The sequence below is a fragment of the Zerene cesonia genome, chromosome 10 (assembly GCF_012273895.1).
Source record: "Zerene cesonia ecotype Mississippi chromosome 10, Zerene_cesonia_1.1, whole genome shotgun sequence".
Lineage (NCBI taxonomy): Eukaryota > Metazoa > Arthropoda > Insecta > Lepidoptera > Pieridae > Zerene > Zerene cesonia.
Genome location: NC_052111.1, coordinates 475,437 through 486,170, shown reverse-complemented (window position 1 = coordinate 486,170; position 10,734 = coordinate 475,437). Strand labels below are relative to the sequence as shown.

General features: G+C 33.2%; 1 protein-coding gene across 1 annotated transcript in view; it reads right to left on the bottom strand.

The window, feature by feature from the left end:
- Positions 1–1,085: 1,085 nt before the first annotated feature.
- Positions 1,086–10,734, bottom strand: part of LOC119829317 (dynein beta chain, ciliary) — a 26,674-nt gene continuing 17,025 nt past the window's right edge. Inside the window, exons 41-65 of the mRNA XM_038351787.1 lie at positions 10,319–10,509; positions 10,055–10,224; positions 9,669–9,931; positions 9,465–9,585; positions 9,193–9,368; positions 8,945–9,114; positions 8,704–8,842; positions 8,463–8,627; positions 8,190–8,383; positions 7,736–8,105; positions 7,427–7,567; positions 7,178–7,348; positions 6,863–7,099; positions 6,711–6,790; positions 6,354–6,630; positions 5,838–6,029; positions 5,437–5,608; positions 4,891–5,066; positions 4,103–4,345; positions 3,344–3,526; positions 2,905–2,964; positions 2,712–2,825; positions 2,193–2,341; positions 1,899–2,046; positions 1,086–1,313 (exon numbers count right to left, since the gene is read on the bottom strand). Of these exons, the coding sequence (XP_038207715.1) occupies positions 1,152–1,313; positions 1,899–2,046; positions 2,193–2,341; positions 2,712–2,825; positions 2,905–2,964; positions 3,344–3,526; positions 4,103–4,345; positions 4,891–5,066; positions 5,437–5,608; positions 5,838–6,029; positions 6,354–6,630; positions 6,711–6,790; positions 6,863–7,099; positions 7,178–7,348; positions 7,427–7,567; positions 7,736–8,105; positions 8,190–8,383; positions 8,463–8,627; positions 8,704–8,842; positions 8,945–9,114; positions 9,193–9,368; positions 9,465–9,585; positions 9,669–9,931; positions 10,055–10,224; positions 10,319–10,509 (4,464 nt within the window). The 3' untranslated portion in view covers positions 1,086–1,151. The remainder of the gene's footprint in view (positions 1,314–1,898; positions 2,047–2,192; positions 2,342–2,711; positions 2,826–2,904; positions 2,965–3,343; positions 3,527–4,102; positions 4,346–4,890; positions 5,067–5,436; positions 5,609–5,837; positions 6,030–6,353; positions 6,631–6,710; positions 6,791–6,862; positions 7,100–7,177; positions 7,349–7,426; positions 7,568–7,735; positions 8,106–8,189; positions 8,384–8,462; positions 8,628–8,703; positions 8,843–8,944; positions 9,115–9,192; positions 9,369–9,464; positions 9,586–9,668; positions 9,932–10,054; positions 10,225–10,318; positions 10,510–10,734) is intronic.

Below are 10,734 nucleotides of genomic sequence, written 5' to 3'. Positions count from 1 at the left end.
ATAAAAATTTGCAAATAACCTCTGATCCAAAGTGATAATAATATCGTAAAAATTTTAACCTTATCGGATTTCGTCATTCCTAAATATTAATAGTGGTTATCCATTCCAAGACCATGATTTATTACTAATATGTAACAAGGCCAAAAAAAATATTATAGTGTGATATTATGGTTAATTAAGAACTTTTGGTGAAGCTATTGATTGGTTGAATTTTAATTAAATTGCTTTACAGTATACTGATTATGTTCCATCATATTTGTTTTTTTTTTCTATGCTTTTTTGCTTTTTGTTTTAATATTTACAGTGAAATAATGTTCATAATTAAGTAAATTGCTGTTACAAAACTAAAATCATACTAGACGGTATGAAAATTCGTTTCGTACTAATAAGAATTATAAGATAGATAAGTACTTATAATAAAGATAAACTTTAAAACCTGGTATGTTTGTGTTTAATTTAAAAGGATAAGAAATAATCAATTGGCATTTATATTCAAAACACGTTTGAATATAATATGCCAATTAATAATTAGCCAATAAACGTTGTTTTATCTCAAGGGCATCTTCAAATAAAACACATGTTTAAAATTATTATTTATTAGACACACAATAAATTTATTCAAGTGATTTAATCACATTTGAAAGCTGCTTTAAAAGCTGGATCTAAATTGTTATAAAATTGCTCCACATAATAGGTCCTCTTAAGGTGATAAAGAAATAAAAAAAAATTAATCATAACTTTAACATTGATAGAATTATTGCCATAAAATCAATGCCACAGAACACTCAACATTCTTATTTATAACTTAGTTTGTAGGAACATTGTCAATATTGTTCACACTATATCTTAATTCTGAATGAGTAAATGTTATTGTATTTGTAACATAATTATAAGTAAATAGCATCGGTTATAGGTGTTCAATTGTGGCATGACTATTTAAATCTAGAAAATATATACATCTACTAAAAACCATGTTAAAATATATGCACCACTTCCATATTTGGTACGAAGCTCGACACATTGAAAAATATATTGACATATAATAAAAAAAATACCACGTGCAATCTAGAGAGTGACATTATGAGTAACATTTCGAACCATTACAATTAACTGCTTATATATAAGAGGGTGCGAGTAAAATTCTTATATATTTATATTTGCAGAAGCAACGCAACTCCAGCCAGAGTCCACTTGGCGGGTTTATCTTTGGTCTTCAAGTTGAAAGTCCACACATATGTCGGACCACGGGTTCGAGTTTTGTAAACTGGACACTCGTACATGTTGCGGAGGTCTTGCTTGTCTTGCGTTATGGCCTGAACAGTTCAATAACTTTTTATTGATGACGAATAATTATATTTACAAAAAACTGAAATGCCATCGAATAGTCGAAACTAGACCAAATGCAAATGGGACTAGAAGTCACCAGCTAACAAATAAACAAAGGTTCCGACGTCACCAATACAAAAAATACAGTCGAATTGAGAACCTCCTTTGAAAATTCGGTTGAAAATTCAAAACACATAACGTCTCTTTAAAAGTGAATTTAGAAGAAAATGCCTTCGTTTTAATTTTAATTCTTAGGCTCGACGGTTCGTTCTCTCTGTTTATTTTGTTCTATAATACTGATTTTATAAATTCATAAATTTGTATGGATGCATGTAAATGTATACTTTTTCGCGATTCTGTACGAATTTAAGGGCAATTCAGATAATAATTGTACCGGAGTAAGTAAGGGTAACCTACCCGGACGTCCTAATTCCAGTATGGGAAAGTGATGGCGATAGACGACTATAGCTTTGTTACGTTATGATTAAACACCCTGTATAGAGTATATACTCGTATATAGGAAGCAAGCAAGCCGCTGTGTAAAATTGCCATTGTATTAAAATTTACATTACCCTAACGTTAATAACAGGCATAGGCGGAAAGAGGTCTTTTAAGCGAGAATCCATGATGATTCCAGCTTGCATGTCCCAACGAGCGCCTTCCATCAACAGGCCGTGAACGTAAGCGCCATCTCGCGGTGCGGAGCGAGAATCAGCAATGCTACAAACATCAAGGATAGGTACATATTTAATACATACTAGCTGAGGAAATTATGTGTTTAGACGGATTTTAAACCACTATGAACGTATCTAAATACAAACTTAATACACTTATCAAGGATTTGTGAAACATTTAACAAAACTCACGTAAAGTCTTCCTTCATCTTCTTAGTGACGTCACACTGTAAGCACATCTTGTCTAGAGGGAGCTCGTAGCGTCTTGCCGTGCTCTGCATAATAGCTGTGAGTAAGCTCTGAGGATTGAAAAACCCTCCCAGCCACACTGACGTTGGTAACTATAAATAAGACATTGGTGCAGCTTGCAAATTTGCTAAGAACATTGTTAGGTATAAGAAAATGAAACCAATGCCAAACCACACACACACACACACACACACACACAAAATAATAAGTTGTGGTAAGTAATTTATAAAACTGTGTGTATAGATAAAATATTTATGTAACGACCTTTTGCAGTGTTGCCAGGAACTCCGCAACATCATCATTTAATATATGTAGTTACTTAATAAATTTTAAAATTTAAGATCAATACGTTAATAATAAAGAATTAATTTTATTAAACGACAGACAAGAATACAGTATTGTGGCAAATATCTGTTCAATAATCATCCCTTAATTTTTAGTATAGATATGATAAAAACACACCACAAAATCAGTAGCCCACGTTTCCAATTCACGCAATCGCAGTAGAAGATCCACGAACCAAGCGGATAAACCCAAGAGCGAAGGATATGCTCTGTTCGCCCATATTGCTGGCACCTGAAATATTATTTAATAGTTATACTACGTGAAGTATAAAAGAATAATAATGATAAATGAAATAATATTGAATTCTTACTTGATCTAAAAATAAGGCATTTTCCAAATCTTCCATGTCTGATGTTATAGTTAGTTCACCCTGGGAAGTAAGAAAAGTTTTACTGTTATATAAATCTGACTTGAATAAAACTTTGGGAAACAAGTTTGTGTATATAGTCGTTTTGACCTTAATATATATGATAATTCTTATCATTTAAGGGTATGAAAAATAGACGTTGGCCGAATCTCAGATCTACATCGGGTAGGTATGCACAATAAATTTAATGAGAATCGGTCCAGTCATTTCGGAGGAGTATGGTAACTATTCTGACACGAGAATTTTATATGTATAGATATATCTATATACAGGATAAACCCTATGCCAGTCCTTAAGTTAAATAAAATGAGAGTAAAGTGTTAAGTATCTTAGTATGGAAAAAAATATCCCATTCGCGGTGGACCTATTTCGTAAAGATTACCTTAAGACCCAAATCCAATTCCCTCAGCGACCTTTTCATCTCTCCAGTCAAATTGTTCATCCTTTCACATTCTTGGAAAGCAACAATTACGTATGGCGTTCTTTCCTCAACCTTACCCATTATTTCGACCATATTGAATTCTTCTGGCAATTTCTCCATTATTTCATCCAGCATTTGTTTTACCTAAAACAATAAATACTTTTCGTGGAACCGATTGATTAACATATGTTTTGTTCCGGTCTTGCTTTGTACCACACAAATTCTGAATTTAAATTTACAAAAACCGGAGAGCCATCTTGAAATTTGTATCTGCAAATGTTTATGTAACTGTTATTGCAACAATGCAATAGTAATTTTACTCGTGTTATGTTTAATTAAATCTACTTTAAAACATAGAAAATTAGAGGGACTGTCAGTTCCATTCTGATTACCTATTATAACAAATCACACGTTGTTACATATAATTACTATCATCAACTAATTAGTATAAATATATTTGATTTTTTTTTATTAATCAATTGTCTATAATAACTATGATATTCAATCATTCCGATATCCTAAGTTTAGGAATAAATATATCTGTAAACAAAACTAATTGTTAATCACATCTTTTCAGCCTGGTGTTGGTACTAACTTTTATACCCTTTGGAGTTAGAATCCCTTCTTAGCAAATTACATAGCCAATATTATAGTGGCCATCTGCCTGCTAAATTTCAGCATCTGATCAGTCGAGAAGTTTGTAGGCGAAATCTAACAAACCTTATCCTCTCTAGTGACTGTAGTGGCGCCTGAAGCTTGGGCATCGCGTGGTTGCATTTCAAATATAGTTCTGAATAAATTTTCCGATGTGGTAGTTAGAAAGCCAATTTCAGCGTTTGGATGCAACCCGTACAAATACGGAGATTCTGCAGGCATGGCATCTTCTATATACTGGTGGTAGCCAGCGTAGTCGGTGTTGGGTGGAGCTGGGAAACCAGGAGCTAGCTGAAGCTCCCCGTCAACCTTTTAAAATCAATATAAAATTATGTACACAATTATTAATAAAGATTTAAACTCATTCTCAATTGACTTCTTGGTTTATAATAATAATAGTAAAGCAAAAAAAAGGAACGTTGCTTAGTTAATGTATGACAACTTATTATTGAATATAGAGGTGTAAGGAGTAGATCGTTAAGTTTTAATATATAAAATAAACTTAACGCTATCACATAACCCCACTTTCTCCCCAAAAAAATCTGACCTTATCTTTAGAAACCCTTTTTTTTCTTTTTATAGTGGGGAAATCTTACATAGATACCCACGGCCCCCGGGGAAAAGGAGCCGTGGATTATGTCGGATTCTTACCGACTAAAACCCCACTGTATTCCGACGAGCCGCTTTCATGAAGGGGTCACGGGAGCTGGTTAATATACGTCCGCGACCCCATCTTTAGAAACCCTAGCAAAATAAATGTAAAAAACAGTCGGATGAAGACGAAACTCAAAACCAACAGAAGATTTCAAATTCTATCACTAATAATCAGCTGGCAATGTCAAAGGGCGTCGTACCAGATCAGGTTGCATCAATTCCTCCAAATAGGCATTACAAAGCCTTCTATCCCAGTCGTCGGTGATGTGACCGCCGTACATTATTTCCCCGAAGAGGTACCTAAGGTCCTCCCATGGCACTTTTGAATTTGCCTCCAAGTAATTATATAATACAAAAACGCTGATTGTTAGGTCACCTGAAATTTTTACGTTATTTTTTCAGAGCAACATATACAAAAGTCTACAAAACATTAAATATTTTTCATCTATGAAATTTTATAGCGCTCAAATATAAAGTCCTTTTCCGATTTTTTGTGACCACAAATATAAGAATATCTGTAAATATTACAGTTGATTATTATAAAGTAGTATATTAAAGGTAAAAAATATCCTAAATTAAATATGTACTGCTATTAGACAAGTCATGGTAAAATAGGATCACCTCCACAACAAAAAAACCATAATCATTACATTGCATTATCTATGGAATACGTTGAAATTCAACCATATTTACTCTACTACTAATATGAGTCATATGAAAAAAGAAAAAACAGTTTCACAACTCACCAACATTGAAAGGATAAATCTTGTTCCATCCTTGTGGACCAAACTTTCGCCTCTCCGCCACCACTGCGTGAAAATAGCACAACGAGAATAGTATAGCCTTGAACTCCGCTTCTTTTCCACACATTTCTAATGTTTCTTGATTAAAATTATCCAATGCTTTATGTAAGTTAGCCTGTAAGTATTTAAAGATTAACCAATACTATAAATGTTTGAATTATATTATAGTTACAGCTGCTAGGGAAAATCAATCGATAGTTAATGCTCTGAAAATTTTTTTTGAAATACTATTCAAACCTTAAATATACACTTTTAAATAATCGTACAATGAACTTCATATGAGAATAAATAACCACTGAAAATACCATGAATATTCCGCTGGAAAACATAAAACAACACACTACCTGCATGCCAGTTGGGGGTTCGTTTGTAATTTTAATACTTGACTCCAAAATTCCTTGCGGAATTATATGTGCCGTGGGAGTGGCGGCGGGCTCCGCTGACATAAACAGTCTGAAATCTTGGTGACATCCTTGAGCAAAGCTTTCCATTTTCTTTTCAAGACTTGGTAACCATTTTTTCACTAAATGTATATTCTGAAATTGGGAAGCCAGTAAAGTAACATCCTAATTGCAAATTTGATTAAAAAAGTGTGGGTTCCAATGAGAAGTACTCACTCTAAGTATATGTAGAAGTATAATATATGTACTAGTAGCCATACATTACATAAATGTAAGTGTGTGTTTTATATTGATTATTATGAGTGAAAAAAAAAGAATCAATGTGATAAGAAAAATATCGTGTAATTTTTCATAAAACCTCACAAAATTTCCTCATGTTTTTAGCATGTATATGATATTATCATATTCACTATACAAAGTTATTAACAATAATTTACATAGACAACAGTTAGAAAATACCTGTAGTACAACCCAATGTCCTTCCTTAAAAGACTCATCCATAGCTTGCTCTGCAACTATCTCCTGTCCTTGGCCCAGAGATACGTTATGGAAATTCCCGTTATCAGATGTGAAGCCCATTGCTTTTCCTAAAGCCTCCACATCTTTCAAAGGATTCACTCCGGGAGATAGAATAAAGAAAATCGGAGTGCTTGGGCTCGTTTCTTCAAATGATTTACTAAATTCCACCGTTCTGTTTTCAACATACTTTGAGCCCATCTTCTCTTCGATATACGTGCTAAATTTATAATTAAATGTCATCAAAATGGTATATTCGAAATATTTAAATAAAATTTAATAATAACATTTGTAACTTACGCTACAGCATAGGTCATTCGGTCAGGCCTTAACGCTCTTAACATACATAACCTTTGGAGGGCTGTTTTGTTTTTCCATTCCTGTAAAGGGAATGTTTATGAGTCACTGAAAAATGAAATCCTATAAATATTTATAATCAAATTGATATTTACTTGTGGAAACTTCTCTCTTTCAGGGCACTCCATTTCTACAATCTTCTTCCATCTCTTTGGCGACGTCTCAATATCTCTATCAAGATTGCGGAATTCATCCTTGCTAGCCAGTGAGCAAATACCTCCCCAACTTTGGTTTGATAGAAAATCGACTGGACTAGTCACGTGGGGTTTGATTGGAAATCGTAAGAAGAAATCCAGCTCAGCTGGGGATATTTCTTCACTCATTAGTAGCACCTGGTAAAAAATTGTAACAATAATGCAGTTGATTAAAAATTGCAAGTTCTATATTTATTATTCCAATATACTGCTTACCTGGAAAGTCATTTGCGATGCAAAAATAAGCTTATCGCATTCAAAAAGGCCTCTTGATGTATATTGAAACACAGAATACGTAATGCAGTCGATCAAATTCTTTATTCTTTGACTTACTTCCTCGCATGGTTCTGCTTTGGATATCGCTTTTTGAAATACCACACTAAAAGCCTACACAGGAAAAGTATAATTAACATTCAGTGGATTAGAAAAATCATCGCTATGTAATGAACAGTATATTTGTAGTACCTTTAAAGAGAATTGGTAGATTGGATTTATAGTATTTAGATCGTTTAAAATAAAATACAAAAGAGACGCTCTAGCTGCAGCCGGCCGATAGAATTCTCTTGCTTGGTCAATCTCATGCGATGTCACTTTAGCTTCCGAGACCTACAGAAATTTAATAAATTATTTTAATAGGTACTTACATAGCATTTTTAAAAAAACTATAATAATCCTACTAGAATCTCAATTATCATATTAATTTAAAATTTTCACTTAAAAACGTTTTTATTAATGCTATGCCAAACTCTTATACTATAATACATAAAACATCACCTTTTTTTCAATATCCGCTGCTGTTTTCTTAGTTATTTCTAAATTTTCTATCAATGCCGTATCACCAAGAATATTTTCACCGGCTGAAGACAGTCTGGATAATAAGTCATCTTCTAGTTCTTTTAATTGTATTTTAAATTCATTTTGTTGTTTAGTTAGTTCAGCTTTTAGTTCCTCCAGATCGGGCCTTTCAGCCTTTACAACTTCAGCTAAAAGTTGATCTTCTAAACCGTCTCTAGTTACAGTAAAGTTGACTAAAGTTGTTTGAGCTTGCATTTCTGGTTTGTAATGAGGATTAGCTAGTTTTGTGTGCAATATAAGCCTGAAGTTCGAACTATATTCCACCTCCTTATCACCTATCTTAATTGCCCTAAAATTAAATAGATTGTACATACAATTTTGTTGATGAATTAAAATAATGACATTTCAGAAAATCGTAGCTATTGCTGCCTACCTTCCTTTTTTAATCAGATTTCTTCCCAACAAGGGATCTAATACAGGATCTACCGTTTCTCCTATATTTTCCAATAATACAGTTTCGCCTTTAATAATTGCTTTTTCAATTGTATCTAAATAACCTTTCTGTCCAAGACGTATTACACGTAAAATATCTCCGTACTTTTGTTTTATCCATTTTACTCCTTGTAACTGTAAGTCGTAATAAAATTTTAATCATAAATAGAAAACAACATCCTTTTTAACATTGAAATTGTCTTCATATATATACCTGGGGGTCAATCATTAAGGGCCACCGGTCAGAATTAGATAGTATGGTTGCATTTTCTGTGCTCATTCTATCAGAGGGCAAGCCTTCATTCTGCCACATAGCTATAGTTGTATCGTCTGTTAACATAGTAAGCGGATCCAGCCCTTCTGTTATGGGTATTGGAGGCTAACAAAAATATAAAAATAAAAACAATTGATACACTGTAATGACACAAAGATATAACGAATAAAGCAGGTATTACCTCCAATGTTTTCAAAAATGGTTGCCAATTTTTATGTAACAAATCCAATCTGTAGAGTTTAGTAAAACAACCCACGTATGAGATAAACGCACAAACCAAAAGCACATCGCCTGGTAAAGTCGTACTCTGTTGCATGAAGCTAGAAAGCACAATTTGTTTGAATATAATACAAAATTTTGTTAAAATAAAACATTGTTGTACTTTGTCACAAACAAAATGTAAAGTTACATATTATTCTTACTTAGAAACAGCTTCAGCCCATCTAACGTTTTCACTAGCCAGCCCATTTACCAGTCTATTAGCTAACTGTATAGTTCTATTTGTAGCATCAGCTTCCTGTTGACATTTCAATTTCTCAGCTGTTGCTTTCTCAAAGTCCGCTGTTAAAGTTGCTAGTTGTTCTTCTAGAGACTAGAATTGGAGTTAACTTTATGAACTCTATATATTTCATTCTTACGTTTTTAATTTGTTTAAAATTCAAATACTTACAGCTACTTTGGACTTTATAGATTTGAGTTTTTCTGTTGCAGCTGCTAATTCTGCGTTAGCTGCAGTCAAAGCCTTTCTTTTAGGCTCAACGTCACAAAATACTTCGTAAAATTTAATAATATTAATGACCCATGCGCATAATCCTGCTGCCGCGGCTGATTTAGACCTCACAAACTCTGTAAAAATGTAATTCAATATATATTTATTATTGTCTCCAAAGCATTTATTTTCAAGATAAAAAAAAAGTGATTCAATAAAAATTTCCCTCTTACCTGGTTCAAATTCAGAATCTTTTAAATATGGTTGGATAGCTTTAATGACATCTGGATGGATGTTTTCTTTATCGTAATGTATTAGAGATTCCAAAAATACATCCACTTTTGCCATCATCATCTGAAATGTATAATAAAATACAGCTCAAATTTTTCATATACGATGATTATGTTTACTTAGATTACTATATGAACTTTATTAACCTTAGCAGACTTCCAACTTCTATCTTTAGGTATTTTTCCTCCTGGGGCTAAGAGAACCATGACCGCTGCAGTGACATTAGTTACCGCTCCTGGTGGTGAACCAAATGATTTTAACTCCGTAAGATTTGCTTTGTTTAATGTGTTTAGAGCTTCCTGAGCCGCTACAAGAGCTGGTTCTGCTTTTATAAGATCTTCTTCGCAGTCTTTTTGCTTTTTGGCTACCTCTTCAGCTATCACTGCAACTTTTTCTTCTTCCTCGTCAGCTAGAATAATTAAATTAAATATTTCTTTATTAAGGACTGCATTCCTTTGTTATTTTTCAATGTCGTTAACAACTAATTCTGTTTGAATCACAACTTAAAATTAAACTTGAAAATGTTACTTACCCAATGCTTTTTCACTTTGAACTTTAGCAGTCTCAACACCAACCATTTCAATAAGCTTATCGGCAGCTTCATTCTTTTGTTGCAGCTCTATTTCTTGTATTGCTAATTTTGCTTTTAGAGCATCCACTTGTGATGCTGTGCCTCGCAGTTTTTCTAAGCCATTTTCTAATCTAGTAACACAATTAGACAAAATTTATATCAAATGGCATATTAATCGATAAGTGTTTAAGACTAAGATAATTGCATATGTAAGATTAAAGTTACCTGGAGATTTTTGCACGAAGTTCATCTGTCTTTTGGTTAACCAATTTGGAGTACAGACTGATTTGTTCTAAATAGCTTTTAGGCGTTGTATAATTATACCGTCTCTCATTAGATAAATATGCTTTAGATATTGTGTTAACCGAAGTGTGAACATATGCCATGAATCTTGATACCGAGTCACGGAGCGTTATCTTTGATTGTAATGAATAAATAACAACACATTATTTTATCTCTATCTAGAAATTTTACACATAGATATGATTTCCAAAGACACCACTATGATAAAATGTTGCATGTGGAAATTACATTTTTAATATGTAATCATTCATGTGGTGTCCACCGTGTGGTGCCGGTTTAGAATAGCACCACCCCATCTCTACCTGTGGGTGTCGTAAAAGGCGACTAAGGGTTCCTAC